Here is a 17502-nt window from a genome sequence, read left to right as displayed (position 1 = left end):
TATTGTGTATTAAATTTTCAAAAGTATCCCGAAATTCCACCAACGAAAATATGCACCGTCAAATTTGGCAATCTGTATTTGAGGAAGTTTAATACTTAAACTTTCCTGATTTTCGAATTGCATTGTATTCTCAAATACAGAAGCACGCCTAATCTCAGATTCTATTTTCTTATTAAATTGATCTAATAAGGTTTTGGCTGTGGCCATATTGATGATAATATCGCGCTCGATTTTGTCACGCTCTTCTATCTCATTAGCTATGTTATCCGGACATAAAACTTCTATCTCATTTTGCAAATCATCAACACGGACTGACAATGCCTCAAACTTAATAATTGCTAATTTAAGATTTAACTCTGTGAGTTGTATGTTTGTTAATTCTTTCAACTCAGAAATGCTATTTAGATAATTACCAAATTTTGTTATTGGTCCCTTAGCGGACGAACGCCTAGTAATCAAATCTTTGATATGCTGCTTCCTATCCATTTCTTTAGACATTGTAAGTATCGATTTGTAATAACCAAATGAAAACTATGAATTTGTTACTTTAAGATAGGTAAATTTGCGGAAAATAAAGAAAAAAATGGCTCACGCTCCTCATGACGGTGACATCTACCACCCCAGACCAGCAGGTACTTATGGAATATCAGCTTCTCCAATATTTTGTGACTTCCTGATGGCTGGTAAGCACCTACCACTTACCGGTGCGTGGCGCCTGAAATTAGTCGGCAAAACTATCTTAAAATCAAATATTTACGCTGTAGGCACTAATACCACAATTAATTTTGGTAAACTGCATGAAAAATAACTAAAAAGATTGAAGAAAACAACTTAGAACAAGATGTCGGACAATAGAATTTAACCTGATCTCCTCGATCAGCTTATTTACATAAATAAGCTGATCGAGGAGCTGAGCAACACTAATGTCGGTTGTTCCATGGGCGGAGTGATGCTAAACAACATTAGTTATGCTGATGACATGGTGCTGCTCAGTCCCTCGGTCAGTGGCCTCAGAAAACTGCTAGGCAAGTGTCAAGCGTATGCTGAGGCCCAAGGACTCAGGTATAACTCTAAGAAAAGTGAACTACTTGTTTTCCAACCCCGTGAACATAAAGTTAGCACAATACCACCCGTGTTTCTTAATGAAGTTCCACTTGCTAGAGTCCATAAATTTAAATACCTGGGTCATTGGGTAACTGATACGCTTGTTGACGATGTAGACATTGAGAGGGAGCGAAGAGCGTTGGCCGTACGTGGGAACATGTTAGCTCGTAGATTTGCAAGATGCTCTGATGAGGTAAAAGTGACTTTATTTAAAGCTTACTGCCAGTCCTTTTACACATGCAATCTATGGGCGAGCTACACCCAGCGCGCGATAAATGCTCTTCGTGTTCAATACAATAATATCTTTAGAGTGCTGTTAGGACTACCAAGGTACTGTAGTGCCTCAGGCATGTTTGCAGAAATGCGCACCGATGGCTTTAACGCCATAATAAGAAAAAGAGTGGCGTCATTGATGCAGCGTGTCAGAAGTAGTAATAACAGCATTCTAAGGGTATTGACTGATAATCTTGATGGTTTGGTAAGGCATTGGATAGAGGTTCACGTTAAATAGGAATAGGCTCATTAAAAGTTCCAACGCCTCACCATTCCTAATACACTAATTGTTGCTATTGTTATTTGATAATGTGATGTACTAACATAGTTTAAGTCTCAATTATATTATTTACTAACACTATGGATTTTTGTTGTGATCCGAAATAAAAGTTATTATTATTATTATTATTATTATGGTTTTTTTTGGTTTTTATTCTCCTTTGCAGGGTTCTACTAAAGTTGCGGGCTTGTGGCCAAACAACTTCAGGTAATGTGATGAATTGATGATTAATTGTTAATGGCTAAAAACTTGCGGACGATGCGGCATGTGTTGAGGATGACAGCTTTTTGTAATGTGATGTATGTGAGTGGATGTATGTTGAGTGTTTTGAGCGAGGTGTGTAGAGTTTTAGGTATAATGCCAGTGGTTGAAATGACTATGGATATTGTTTTGACTGTGTTAACTTTCCATTGGGTTTTAATTTCTATTGTGAGGTCAGTGTATTTGGTTAGTTTATTAGTGTGTGTGGTTGTGAGGTTGTGTGAATTAGGTATAGCGATGTCAATGAGGTAAACTATTTTATTTTGTTTGTCATGCAGAGTTATATCTGGTATATTGTGATGTACGGTCTTGTCTGTCAGTATAGTTCTGTCCCAGTATAATTTGTAGTCAGGTGAGTCCAGTATTATTTGTGGCGTGTATTTGTAATATGGGATTTTTTCTGTGATGAGGTTGTGCTTGAATGCGAGTATCTGGTGTATAATTGCTGCTACCTGGTCGTGTCTATGTTTGTAATCTGTTTGCGTGATGGATGAACAGGCTCCGGTGATATGTTGTATCGTTTCAGGTTGTCTATGGCAGTGTCTGCAGTGGTCGCTACCTGCTGTGTTATCCCGGATGATGTACTTTCTATAATTTTTTGTATCTATGACCTGGTCCTGAATAGCTATCATAAAGCCCTCGGTTTCTGGAAACAGCTCGCCTCTCTTTAACCAAGCGTTTGACGCTACTTTGTCAACGTTCATGTTGGTTAAATCTGTACGATGGCGGCCGTGCAGTGACTTTTGGGTCCATGCATCTATTTTTTCTTGATTCGTAATGGTTGTGATTGGTTTGGTATGATCGGCTAGCAAGAGTGGTGTGAATGTATCTGACTGGCATATGACGTTATGTATTAAAGATTCCTTAGAGCGGTTGTAAAAGTATGATCGGAGAAGTATGATTTGTTTGTTGTGTAGATTTGTAATGTCTATCAGTCCTCTACCCCCTTCTATTTTAGGTAGTGTCAATCTCTGAATGCAGGCTCTTGGATGGTGTTTCCTATGCTTTGTCAATGCGGTATTGATGGTTGTTTGTAGGGATTTGAGATCAGTTTTAGTCCATTTGATTATTCCAAACGAGTAAGTAAGTATCGGTATAGCAAAAGTGTTGACTGCCTTAATGGTATTTTTCGAGTTTAAATGTGTATTTAATATTTTATGTATTCTATTCCGAAATTTTTCCCTTAATATTTTTTTTGTGTCTTTATGATGTATTGTTTGTGTTTGGTTATATCCCAGATATTTATAGCCTTCAGCTTCGTCTACTGGTCCTATGATTTCGTTATTATTTAATTTGTATGATGTAGTCTCTATTTTTCCCTTATTTACAGATTGGATCTTGCATTTGTCTACTCCGAATTCCATGCAGACATCGTTTGAAAAAGTTTGAGTTATATCAGCTAAGCGGTATAAATCGTTAATGCTATTTGCGAAAAGTTTAATGTCGTCCATATACATGAGATGGGTGAGTCGGGTTTGCAGGGAGTTGTGTTTTATTTTATATCCTATTTCATTAGAGTTAAGTAAAAAAGAGAGTGGATTGAGTGAAAGAGAGAACCATAGAGGGCTTAGAGCATCGCCTTGAAATATCCCTCTTCTGATAGGGATAGCATCTGTTTCAACGGTCATGTTCTTATCTGTGCATATCTTTAATTTAGTGTTCCAGTGATTCATAGCTTTTTCCAGAAAGTTTATGATGAGGGGGTGTATTTTATAATGTTTTAGAATGAAAATGAGCCAAGAATGTGGTACGGAATCAAAGGCTTTTTTATAGTCTACAAACATGGTGTGTATATTTTTCTTATTTTTTAAAGCTTGGTTCGCAGCAACAGCGTCTATTGTTAACTGTTCCTTGCACCCTTGGCTATGTTTACGACAGCCTTTCTGTTCCTCTGCTAAGATGTTGTGATCTTGGGTGTGTTTGTATATTGATTCGCTGAGACATGATGTTATTATTTTGTAAATATTCTGTAGGCAAGTAATGGGTCTATATTTAGCTGGGTTTTCAGTATCTTTTATATCTTTGGGCAGCATGTATGTTATACCTTGGGTTATGTAGTTTGGCATATCTTCAGGTGATTGAATGAATCTGTTTATGTGATGGTGTAAAAGATGGTGAGTGCATGTGAGTTTCTTATACCAATAATTATGTATTTTATCTGGTCCCGTTGCTTTCCAGTTATGTGTTTTAGCTATTACAGTTTTGAGTAGGGCTAATTCTATATTATCAAATTTCATGTCAGGTATGTTCTCGCAAATTTTATTCTTTTCTTTTTCAATCCATTGACTTTGTTTGTGTTCAATAGGAGAAGACCATATTTTAGACCAAAAATCATGCAGTGCTTGAGTGGTGGGTAAAGGTTTTCTTTCGCTGGAATCATTTTCCTGTTTAGATAATTTTCTATAGAATAGTTTTTCGTTACTGTAGAATTCCTTGTTCTGTTTCTTTCTGTCCGTTGTTTCTCTATACCTTCGTAATCTGTTAGCTAATAAATTTAATTTTTGTTTCAGGGTATCTAGGTAGTGTGAAATTTCCATATTTTGCGTTTCATGTTGTTAGTGTATTTTAAACTTTTGCTTTATGTTTTCTATGTGTTTCTCAAGTGCTGACGATCGAACTCCTCTTTCATATTCAGTGAGTCTCCCTATGTCTGCTCTTAAACTATTTATTCTTCTATCCAACCGTTGCTGCCACCAGGGAACTTCGCGTTTTGTATTTATTCTTACATCATCTTCAAATAGTTTTGCACCGCTAAATTTAGCTGTGGTATAAGCTGCACTATATATAATTAGCTGTAATGTTTGAAAGTCTGTATTTAAATTAATGAACTTTGGTATTGTGTTAGAATTTAAGTAATTTACGATAAGTGTCAATTTTTTCGATGTTCTTAATTTTGGTATATGTGGTCTATTAGTTGGTTCGGTTTCCCTAAATTTATCAATCGCTTCTGTAAACATGGCCTCCAGTTGTAGGATCATCTTATTATTATTATTAACCTCAACACGTGCTAATCACCTATTACAAGTTGTTAATTTGCACAAATGGATTTTAGCAAACACTTATTAGGAATAAGGGATCAATTGGGAATTTAGATTAGGTATAGGAAACATCAGGGCACTTAACTTTGTCGAAGCACGCCGGAACAATGTGGTACTTTGGCTGCATCCACTGATTGTCCAATTTCCAATAATCCAATTATCCTTTGGCTGGTAATTTGCGATTATTCTTCTTAAATTCCCAAATAGTTCCCCTCATGTGCCACCAAATGTTCAGTTTTAGGACTGGACTGAAGCTTTTTCTACTTTTGGGGAGCAAAATGAAAGCCCGTAGTATAAACTTGCGTGTATTTAACAGAGTGTATAAAGGAATGACATTGAAAAAGGACACTACGAATAAAAATGAAAACGCCTGGTAAAATTAAATAGCAGTCTTGCGGATTTTCAATGTTCTCAAAATCAGGTCAGGCATTGTAGGCCTGAACAGAGATATTATAATAAATAATTTTCGAGTCACAAGCAAAAACCTTGAAAAAGAGACCTTTCCTCCACCGCCGGCTCTTTTCCCACCTTCGGGGACTTTTAGTATGTTCATCTGGACACCTTTAGGAACAACTGCACCAACTTTCAAAACTACACGAATTCCTTAATTTTCCCAGGCTAGATGGCATCAGGGAATCTGAAAATTACCTAGGTAATGTGCACGTTAACATATTCAGCATTCTAACGGTAATATAATATACATTCTCCTAAGTTATTACATTACGGGAGCCCTGGGAGTTGGAACAATTTTTTTATTACTATCAAGCAAATCAAAATGAAGCTACTCACAAAAAAATTGCTTTTTAATAATAAAAACCGGCCAAGTACGCGTCGGGCCACGCGCAATATATGGTTCCGTAGTACCGCTAGTTTTTTTTTATTTTAGTATGGTCATTGAATGTGTATTATATATATTATGTCGTAGGATGATTTGATAAATCGAATTATCGCGAACATTCTAGGGACTTCGCGAAAACACGGATAATTAGACAATGGTGATTACATTTTTCAACCTTACTGACAAAAGGTAGTGTTTTCGCGAAAACGCGAGTCGCTTTAGTAAGATTGCGAAACGATTCGTTAATTATTTTCGAAAAAAATCACTGATTGGTCGGCTTAAGTGCCCCACAACAACATCTTCTGTGATTGGTTAAAGACTTAGCGTTTTAAATATCAATTCATTATCACGCGTTGTTATAATATATTTGTATGTTTCCTAAAACATAAATATTTAATACCAGTCCCAGTTATTTCAATATTCCTCAATTTATGCAAAAATAAGAGCCAAACGAAGGCTGATAATAATTATGTGATTTATATTAAGAGGTAACGTAATCGTAGTTGCATTTATGTTATGACTAGTAACTTTTCTGTGATAGATATTTACCCAAGAAAAAGGTTAAAAAAAGTAAAGTTCCTATGAAGAGGCATTATCATTTCTTACCCTTTATTACCTATGGTGTAAATTGTAATACCTCAAAGATACATAGGAAAAGATAGTAACCAATCAGAATAAGAGTTGGCCAGCAAGTAAAAATCAAGCCAATCAGCGTTAAAAATGTGCAATATTACTAAGGCAACTCGCGTTTTCCCAAAAAAACCTAACCTTTTTTAGAAAAATTGAAAAATATAATCAGTATTATCTAATTATCCGTGTTTTCGCGAAATCCCTAGAATTTTTTTTCTTTTCGAAAATTCAATGTCAATGTGGACGTTTTTGAACCGTTCACGAGGCAACGTAAAAGTTCCGGTTGGCGCTGAAACATTTCGCGTGACTTTTGTGCGTTGGCATGGTAAACAAGTTTTGGCCCAATATCGGCAGTCCTTTCTTACACCGGGCCAAACGTAACGTTGAGCCACTAATTTCGTTGAGGCATTGGCGCCGGGGTGAGACATGCTATGCAGGCTGTCAAAAACTTGTTTCCGCAAGACTTTGGGAACATAAGGTCTTGCTGAGCCAGTGCTAACGTCGCAGTATACCTCAGTGTTGTAGCCGGGTTGTTGCATCTTTTGCAGACAAAGAGATGTTTCGTCGCGTAGAAGCTGTGACAACTCTGGGTCAACATCTTGGGCTTTTGCGAGCTCTTTGAGATCGACTGGACATTGTAACTCGTCAATTCGCGACAATGTGTCAGCAACAACATTATCCTTGCCGGAAATATGCTCGATGTTGGTCGTGAATTGCGAGATAAAATCCAGATGCCTGTACTGACGCGGGGAACAATTATGTTTCCTCTCGTGGAAAGCGTAGCACAGGGGCTTGTGGTCTGTATAGACGGTGAAATGTCGGGCTTCCAGCAAGTGGCGAAAGTGCTTTATCGCCTCATAAATGGCCAGCAGCTCGCGATCGTAAGGCGAGTATTTCTGCTGGGCCGGGCTGAGCTTTCTTGACCAAAATGCTAGGGGTTGCCATACTTGGTCTTTATGTTGCTGTAACACGGCACCCATTGCTGAGTCAGATGCATCTGTGGTGAGAGCAAGTTTGGCTTCGCAATCTGGGTGTGCTAACAACGTCGCGTTACAGAGGCTCTCTTTGGCGGTTTCAAAGGCTTCCAGCGATTCACCTACGAGGTAAACTGGTTGGGAGCCTTTGACTGAGCCAGTCAACAAAGCATTTAGTGGTCCCTGAATTTGTGCAGCATTGGGCAAAAATCGCCTATAAAAGTTCAGCATGCCTAAAAATCGCCTAAGTTGCCTGACTGTTTTGGGCTGAGGGAAATCCTTTATAGCCTGAACCTTAGAAGCAAGCGGCTTAGTGCCTGAGGCTGAGATAAGGTAACCCATAAATTGCACTTCGGGTGCACCAAAAATGCACTTCGAAGTGTTGATAACTATGCCGTACTTCTGCATACGCTGGAAGAGAAGATGGAGATGCTGTTCATGCTCTTCCTCTGACCTAGAGAACACCAGGAAGTCATCAAGATAGCAATAACAAAAGTCTAGCACTCGAGTCATCTCCTCCACGAATCTTTAGAACATTTGACCTGCGCTTCGAAGTCCAAAGTTCATGAATGGGAATTCGAATAGGCCAAAAGGCGTTGTTATTGCTGTCTTCTGGATATCCTCGGTACTTACTGGGATTTGATTGTAGGCCTTGACGAGATCAATTGTAGAGAAGACTGTACAACCTGAGATGCTATGAGAAAAGTCCTGGATATGTTTGATGGGGTACCTGTCCGGGATAGTTCGAGAGTTGAGAAGTCGATATTCTCCACAGGGACGCCAACCATTATCTTTTTTGGGCGCTAGGTGGAGTGGAGACGACCAGGGACTCTCGGATGGACGTGCAGTACCGCTGCTCAGCATCAGCTCGAACTCTTGCTTAGCAATTCTTAGCTTATCCGGGGCTAACCTTCTAGGGGAACAAGAAATAGGTGGTCCGGGCGTTGTTCTTATGTGGTGAACTGTGCTGTGTGTTACGGAGCGTGTCGTGCCTGCCGGTTTTAAAATATCAGAAAATTTTGAAAGTAACGCGTGATATCTGTAGTGTTGCCAGACGGAATTTTGACGGAACATACGTCGCTAAGCATATTGGCAATATAAGCTACAGATGAAAGCGATGTCGTATTATCTATTAAGCGTTTGTTATGTACGTCTACAATCAATTTGTAATGATTAAGAAAATCTACGCCTATAATAGCTTTCACAACATCAGCAACAATAAATTTCCATGGGAAACTGCGCCTTAAGCTAAGATCTAACTTAAGCTCTATAACACCATAGGTCTAGATGGTAGGCAGTCGTCAGTCGCCATTATCGACTGCCCTGCGCGTTTCCCGAAGTCTTGAAGTCACACGGTTTGATACATTTGTGCGCCTTCGCACCATACTAGCTGTGGTACCAGCACAGGGGGTACTTGCGGTAATTTGAGTTTGACCTGCTTGAGGACCTGTGCCGGCTACGGTCTCTTGGACGATGTTGGTTGCGAGGACGACGCTCCAGCTGCATGGTCAAGTTCCTGACGGCCTCCTTCAGCTCAGCTATCTCTAAGGCCATGGCCTGGGTACTTGGGCCTGGGACGCTTGCTGCTGCGGTTTGGAGGATAGGCGACACGATGTCTTGGACTCTGTCTGCTAGGTCTGCGAGGACTTCCAGTGAGCTCGCTGGTTGTGAAGCCAACAACGTTTGAATGTTGCTCGGCAGACGGCTGCTCCAGATGGTTTGCAGGAAATCGTTTTGCACCGACGGTCCAGCCAAACTCTGTAGATGGCGCAAAAATTGGGATGGTTTTCTATTCCCGAGTTCTTCGTGCATGAGATGTTGGTGCAGCTTCTTCTCACGGGACGCAGAAAGACGCTTAATCAGCTCTTGCTTCATCTTCTCGTATTTATTCGAAGACGGTGGGTTCGTTATAACGTCCTTAACCTCCTTCGAATATTGCGTTTCTAAATTACTTATGACGTAATAAAATTTCGTCGTGTCCGAAGTAATATTAGATATGGCAAATTGTCCCTCAATCTGTGCGAACCATATTTCGGGCTCTTCGGGCCAAAACGGTGGTACACGTATTCCGACACGGCAATTGTCGGACGGTGCAGTGGAAACGGGATCTCGTCCGTGTCGTGTACTCGGACCTTGCCGTGCGCCGCCATTATCTGACACGTTCGATTTTGCAGTATCACTGTCACTCATGATTATAGTCTAGTACTTGCGTTTATTCTGAACGTCTTCAGAAGAGGTCACCAGTTGTAGATGTGATATGTAAATAACTCAATTAGAAGTCAATAATAATCCGTTTATTGTCCACACACATACACTATTGTTTAAAAGCACAGAAGGAATAATAGGATAGCAAGCACAGAAGAGTAGAAGGAAGTTAGTAGTAACAGTATAGAAAAGAAAATTAAGCCAAAAACTGGCATAGCATCCGCGTCGCAAAGCGTGAAAAAGCAGACTGATCGTCGAGCGAGCGGGCGCGGCCGGCGGCGTGCGTCGGCGCAGCGACTAGCCGGTTCTCGGACGCGCTCCTCGCAATCGTATGCTCTCATTGACGTCACCGCGGTAACTTGTCGTGCGCGGTTCCACACTACGTTTTTTGACAACGGCACGGCACGGCACGTAATAGTTTAATTGACGTTGTGCATAATGTTATTAATAGTGTAAGTATTATATTATTTTATTTAATTAAGATAGGTTTTTATATTACTTTTATTTATTTTTATTTTAGCATTATAAATAATAAACGTAATAAAACTATAAATATAAATATATATTAAGAGGATCCCTACAGTCTCAGCTTTCAGATTGTCAATGTCTATAGAATTTTCAGCAAGGAAACTCTTAATTTTGAACCTTTTAATTCACACCATTTTCATGTCTTTACATACAGGGCCCAGATTTGTATGTAATTGTTTCGATCTCCTTTTGGTCTAATTTTGCTTTATAATGGTATGGAAAATGGTTTTTAAATTTTTTAAATTAATTTATTTTATTTGCGACTTTTTAGTTGTAGTCATCTAACCATTTCGATAATCAATTCTAATAAAAAAAAAATTAAAAAAACCGGCCAAGTGCGAGTTGGACTCGGCCATGAAGGGTTCCGCAGCAGCAATAAGGTTTATTTTTATGAAATTAAAAGGTTTTTGACTTATTTTTATATTTCAGTTGATTTAATGAAAGTTAAATTAAGGGGTACCATTTAAGACGTATAAAAGAAACTACTTGCTACATCTCGTTCAAACCAATTTTCGTTGGTAGTTTTTATAGAAATGTACATCATAATATATAGTTTTTTAGACTTATAACTTTAGAAGTTAGAGGCGGGGGGGCACACATTTTACCACTTTGGAAGTCTCTCTCGCATACTATTAAAAAAAAAGATATTAAAAACCTCAATATGATTTTAAAGATCTATCCATTGATACCCGACACGCATAGGTTAGATGAAAAAAAAAATTGTTTCAGTTGTACCTATGGGAAACCCTAAAATTTTTAATAATATTCTATTTTTGTATCAATATCTTAATGCGGTTCACAGACTACATCTCCTTACCAAGTTTCAATAGTATAGATCTTATAGTTTTGGTGAAAAGTGGCTATGACATACGGACGGACAGACAGACAGACATGACGAATCTATAAGGGTCCCGTTTTTTGGCATTTGAACCCTAATACCGTGCTGATATTTCTAAGTGCACCTACAATACGTAGCAAGACAAGACAAGACAAGACAAGGCAAGGCAAGGCAAGGCAAGGCAAGGCAAGGCAAGGCAAGGCAAGGCAAGGCAAGGCAAGGCAAGGCAAGGCAAGGCAAGGCAAGGCAAGGCAAGGCAAGGCAAGGCTTAGGTTTAGGTTTAGGTTCAGGTTCAGGTTCAGGTTCAGGTTCAGGTTCAGGTTCAGGTTCAGGTTCAGGTTCAGGTTCAGGTTCAGGTTCAGGTTCAGGTTCAGGTTCAGGTTCAGGTTCAGGTTCAGGTTCAGGTTCAGGTTCAGGTTCAGGTTCAGGTTCAGGTTCAGGTTCAGGTTCAGGTTCAGGTTCAGGTTCAGGTTCAGGTTCAGGTTCAGGTTCAGGTTCAGGTTCAGGTTCAGGTTCAGGTTCAGGTTCAGGTTCAGGTTCAGGTTCAGGTTCAGGTTCAGGTTCAGGTTCAGGTTCAGGTTCAGGTTCAGGTTCAGGTTCAGGTTCAGGTTCAGGTTCAGGTTCAGGTTCAGGTTCAGGTTCAGGTTCAGGTTCAGGTTCAGGTTCAGGTTCAGGTTCAGGTTCAGGTTCAGGTTCAGGTTCAGGTTCAGGTTCAGGTTCAGGTTCAGGTTCAGGTTCAGGTTCAGGTTCAGGTTCAGGTTCAGGTTCAGGTTCAGGTTCAGGTTCAGGTTCAGGTTCAGGTTCAGGTTCAGGTTAGGTTAGGTTAGGTTAGGTTAGGTTAGGTTAGGTTAGGTTAGGTTAGGTTAGGTTCCCCCCGATGGTTGCACGCCTTGTCGTGGCGGTGGGGCTTAGTAACCGCGGCTTGGACAACCGCGGTGAAGCAAAGAGGCAACCAGGGCCGGCCGGTGTCGCCGCCTGGCCCGAGGAGGGCGCTCCCAGCGGACTGGAGGAGTCCGCTGCGGATGCGCACCGAGGTGGGGCCGCAGAGGAAGAGGCAAGTAGGTATTACGGTGCGCCGCTTGCCCTATCCTCTGCGGCCGAGGACGGATCGCGGGGGGGAGAGGCATTGTGGTAGGTTGCCGCTTTCCCTACCCCCCCTGCGAGCTGGCGGGGCCGTTCCGCTTGAACGGTATTGGTGGGGCCGCAGAGGAAGAGGCAAGTAGGTATTACGGAGCGCCGCTTGCCCTATCCTCTGCGGCCGAGGTGTGGTCGGTGGCAGAGCCACAGACCTGATCTGCCACATGGCCTCCAAGTGGCAGACTCGGGGGGCGTCTGCTACAGCCTTGGTGGGGGCCGAGGAGGAGGGCGCACGTGTTGTGCGCCCATCGTGGAGTCTTCGGGCCGCTGGCGGGGTCGCAGATGTGTGTATCGTTCCTGTGGCCCCGTCAATACGCGGCGTGGCGGAAGATGGGGGGGGGGTTTTAGTGGGTATACCGTGGTCTCATTAGCTACGGGAGTCCCACATAACCACTCTGGTCGCCCCCTGCGCCTGGGTGGTATGCGTAATGCATTTCCCCCTCCGGAAAAAAAAAAAAAAAAAAAAAAAAAAAAAAAAAAAAAAAAAAAAGGTTAGGTTAGGTTAGGTTAGGTTAGGTGACTACGCACCTAGGATGTGGGGCAGACTCACCCCCAATTGATCGAACCATGGAAAGTTGCAACGAGAAAAATATTCCCCGGGCGGGTACCAACCATGTTGGAGAATCCCGCACCCCCTCAGAGGAGGGGGTCTGGCCCATGTATACGGGGGGCGCCACCGCTGCAATGGAGGGAGAGAAGGAGGTCGCGAAGGCGACGGTAGTAGGAACGAGGCAAGCTAATAACACCTTAAAGCTTGACCCACGTGTACCGGTAGTACATCTAGAGCGGTTCGAGGATGCGGAAGGAGGATCACGGGCGACAACGCCCGGTTCTATCAAGAGCAGCAAGTTCTTCGGCTCAGAAGGAACTTCAGACGATGGCGAGAGCGGTCATGAGACGACCAACTCTCAGACCGAAAAGGAGAGGGAACAGATAAGACGACACTTCCGCAAGAGGCGTGGAAGTGACGTTGAAGATGATTCGGACAAGGGAAAGGGCGCACCCGCCCCGCGGTGTAATAAGCGCGGCAGGGGTAGGCCGCCCACAACCGGCCAATACGTCGGCTTTCACCAGACAAAGCTGGAAAAGGTTGCCGCTGAGCGACTGGAAGAGCGCAGGGCTCAACAGGCAGAAGCAGAGCGGCTTGTCTCGGATATGGCAAAGGAGCTTCCGCAGCAACGGTCCCACCGGCTGTCGGAAGCCTCCAGAAACTCGGACGTGACAATGACAGACGGAGAAGAGGAGGAGGTGACTTCGGCCAAATTAGGTTCAACCATCACCAAGAGCCTAGAGGTCATCAGCATGGTGGCCTCGAAGTCCAAGAACCTCAGTGGCCCCTTCGTCAAGCACCTCAAGGAGGCGACGAGGGTGATTCAAGAGGCGACTGCGGAGCTGCTGCGGCACTCCAAAACAGAGGAGACGAGGGCCCTGGAAGCAGCGAACAAACGCCTCTCCAGGGACCTCGCAGAACTTCGGGCAGAACTCACGACGCTCAAACGTGAGTTGACAAATGTGCGGCCCCCGCCCGCCCCTCCGGCGCCGGCGCTGGAAGAAATGCTGGCAAAGGCAGTGCGGGAAGCGATAGCCGTATCGAGCGCCCGCATGGACGCGCGGCTCGAGGGCCTAGAGGCGCGACTGTTACCACAGCCGCGAATCCGGCCGCCCCTTGCCGCGGACAAGAGGCAAGAGCAGGTCCAAGACGCACCATCAGCGTCTGCGTCGAAGACCCCGAAGACGGCAGCGGTGTCGGAGCCCGCGGTGTCGACCCTGTCGCCTCCGCTCAACCCGGGCCCGGCCCTGAAAAAGAAGAAAAAGACTAAGAAGTCTGCTGCCGCTGCAGAAGCGGCAGCCGCGAGACGCGACGCCCCTTCAACATCGGCAGCACCACCACAACAGGACTGGACAGAGGTGGTTAGAAAGAAGGGAAAGGCACCAAAGGAAGGGAAAGATAGAAAGGAAAAGGTGTCTAAAAAGAAGAAGAAAAAGAAGGGAGACAAACTCCGCGTTCCCAAATCGGCAGCAGTGGTGCTAACGCTGCAGCCTGAAGCCGAAAAGCGAGGCGTCTCCTACAAGGACGTCCTCGAGAAGGCTAAACAGCGGCTGGACTTTGCTGCGCTGGACGTGCCTCTGATGAGGTTCAAACAGGCCGTGACCGGGGCTCGTCTGTACGAGGTCTCGGGCGCGGACTGCAAAGAGAGGGCAGACAAGCTGGCGGAGAAGCTAAGAGAGGTGATGGAAGGCGAAGAGGTTCGCATCTCCCGACCTCAAAAATGCGTCGAGCTGCGAGTTCACGGTCTCGACGACTCTGCCAACGCAGCAGAGATAGCTCAAGCTCTGCCAGGTGAGTGTGCTGCTTCCGACGTAAAAGTCGGCGAGATAAAGCGAGACCGAAGAGGACGCGGAATGGCGTGGGTGAAGTGCCCGGTCGAAGCCGCGAAGAAGGTCACGGCGCCCAATAAAAGGGTATATGTAGGATGGACCGTAGTGCGCGTAGTGTTGTTGACCTCGCGCCCTATGCGGTGCTACAAATGTCATGCGACCGGGCACACACGAGCGACATGCCCGAATGAAGTCGACCGAAGTGGGCTCTGCTTCCGCTGCGGTCAGCCGGGCCACGCAGCTGCACAGTGCGAAAATGCACAACACTGTGCACTATGCGCAGCGAGTGGAAAGCCGGCAGACCACAGCGTCGGCAGCAAATTCTGCGGCAAGGAAGCGCCCAAGAGGAAACGCTCTAAAAAGAGCAAGGCACCTCAGAAGCCTACCACAACGCCTACGGTGGCATCTGAACCCGGAGTGGCCCAGATGGAGCAGCAATAACGGCTACCTACCGATTTCTGCAGGGCAATTTGAATCACTGCGCCCAGGCGCAGGATCTTATGATTCAAAATATGGCGCAGTGGTCTATTGACCTAGCGTTCGTGTCGGAGCCGTACCGCATGCTCCCCAGAAATGACTGGGTGGGAAGCGCGGACTCAACGGTCGCTCTAGTGTTTGGCCCCGGAATTGTACCTCCAACATCAAGGAAGACAACCAAGGGCCAGGGGTTTGTCGTCGCCAGCATGGGGGCCCTCACTGCGGTGGGGGTCTACTTCTCCCCCAACAGGCCTCTCGCCGAATTTGAGGCATTTCTGGGACGGCTGACTCCCATCGTAGGCGGAGCATCCGGTCCTGTAGTCGTCGCCGGAGACTTCAACGCGAAGTCTTCGCTCTGGGGTTCCCCGGCGACGAATGCAAGAGGCCGAGTGATGGAAGATTGGCTGGGGTCCACGGGACTAATAGTGGTCAATCGAGGGGCAGTTAGCACCTGCATTAGACAGCAGGGCGAGTCCATTGTGGATTTAACGCTGGCGAGTCCGAACTTTGCCGGTCGAATCGCAAACTGGAGGGTTGAGGCTGAAGAAGAAACCATCTCGGACCATCGGTACATCCGCTTCGATGTGTCCGCTCGAATATCGGAGCTAGGCCGCGCAATGTCATCCGGCGGCGGCCCGAGATGGTCTCTGGGGAAGCTCAACAGGGAGCTATTGGAGGAGGCCGCGATAGTTACGTCGTGGGCTCGACTCCCCTCTGACGACGTCGAAGAATGTGCGGAGTGGTTGAATGAGGCGTTGCGTAACATCTGCGACGCCTCTATGCCACGCGTCGGGCCACGCAAACCCCGACGCCAGACTTATTGGTGGTGTCCAGAGATCGACCAGCTGAGGCGGGAGAGCATAGCGGCACGCCGCCGCTACACACATTATCGCAGAAGGCGAAATAGGGTTCCCGAAGAAGAGGAGGCCATATATGATGCCTACCGTGCAGCACGCCAAGCCCTCCGTAAGGGCATCACGGAGGCAAAGGCCGCATCATGGCAGGAGTGGATACGGGCCCTCGACGAGGACCCTTGGGGTAAACCCTATAAGTGGGTACGGCAGAGGCTCCGTCCGGCTGCCCCGCCAATCACCCAAAGTCTCGAACCGGAACTGCTCAACAGAGTCGTCTCGACCCTATTTCCATCTGGGGTCGAGCGGAACCCAGCGGTGGCGGCTCAACCGGATGAGACATGGGAAGTTGAGGAAGACATCCCGCCTGTAACATCTGCGGAACTGGCGGCGGCGGTCCACAAAATGGGACTAAAAAACACAGCGGACTTGACGGAGTCCCGGGACGTGTCCTGCTCCTGTCCATGAAAGAGTTGGAGCCGCAGGTACTCACCATTTTGACTAACTGCTTAGTCCAGGGAAGAGTACCGCGGCGATGGAAGACCGGGAAACTGGTTCTTCTTCGTAAGGCCGGGCGTCCGGAGGATAGTCCATCCGCGTACCGTCCGATCGTTTTACTAGACGAGATTGCCAAGATTCTCGAGCGGGTGATTGTGGCGCGACTCGTCAAACACCTCGAGAGCGTCGGCCCAGACCTGAGCCCGAATCAATTCGGATTTCGCTCAGGCCGCTCAACGATCGGTGCGGTTGCGCGCCTCCGAGACATTGCAGAGGAAGAGGTGAACCGGGGCGGGGTAGTGTTGGCTGTGTCGCTAGACATATCTAACGCCTTCAACTCCCTGCCCTGGGAAACCATTAAAGCCGGATTAAGACACCACGGCGTTCCGAGATACATGCGGCGTACCATGGGCAGCTATCTCTCGGAACGCTCCGTGCAGTTCCCTACACAGAACGGATGGGACATAGAAGAAGTGGACTGTGGCGTTCCACAAGGTTCGGCGGTAGGGCCGACACTGTGGAACATCGGTTTTGACTCAGTGCTCCGCGGCGCAATGCTTCGCGGTGCAGAGGTCATCTGCTACGCCGACGACACAGAAGTCGTCTGTTGTGCCAGGACCTACCGCGAAGCAGTCATCCTGGCGACCGCTTCCGTCGCTCAAGTGGTTCGCCGGATACGCGCGCTGGGCCTAAACGTCGCGTTGGAGAAATCCGAGGCCCTATTCTTCCACGGGCCGAGGAACCCACCGCCGCCGGACATGGCCGTGGTAGTAGGCGGAACCAGCATCAATGTCACTCCAGCTATGACATACCTGGGAATAGTCTTGGACGGAAGATGGTCCTTTGCAGAACACTTTCGCCGGCTGTCCGAAAAGGTCTCCAGAGCAGCTGGAGCCCTCGCGTCGCTTCTCCCGAATCTCGGGGGACCGAGCATCGGCTGTCGGCGTCTGTATATGGGCGTCATCCGGTCCATGATCATGTACGGCTCGCCGGTCTGGGCTAACCATCTTTCACCCCAGAACCGGCTCATACTCGGACGAATACAGCGGGTGATGGCGACCCGGGCAGTGCGTGGCTACCGCACCATATCAAAGGATGCGGCATGCCTGCTCGCGGGAAGCCTACCCTGGGACCTCGATGCTCAAGCCCTCGCCGACGTATATTGGCGTTGCGCAGCGGTCCGCGCGGAGG

The 17502-nt window shown here is 46.0% G+C and overlaps 1 protein-coding gene across 1 annotated transcript; it reads right to left on the bottom strand.

The window, feature by feature from the left end:
* Positions 1–8784: 8784 nt before the first annotated feature.
* On the bottom strand, positions 8785–9588 carry LOC121732665. Its single transcript, XM_042122622.1, has one exon. The coding sequence runs from the start codon at positions 9586–9588 to the stop codon at positions 8785–8787; it is 804 nt and encodes a 267-aa protein (XP_041978556.1).
* Positions 9589–17502: the final 7914 nt, after the last annotated feature.

Source organism: Aricia agestis, chromosome 12 (assembly GCF_905147365.1).
Source record: "Aricia agestis chromosome 12, ilAriAges1.1, whole genome shotgun sequence".
NCBI lineage: Eukaryota > Metazoa > Arthropoda > Insecta > Lepidoptera > Lycaenidae > Aricia > Aricia agestis.
Note: the sequence above shows the minus strand (reverse complement) of the source record. Positions and strands in the feature narration are given on the sequence as shown.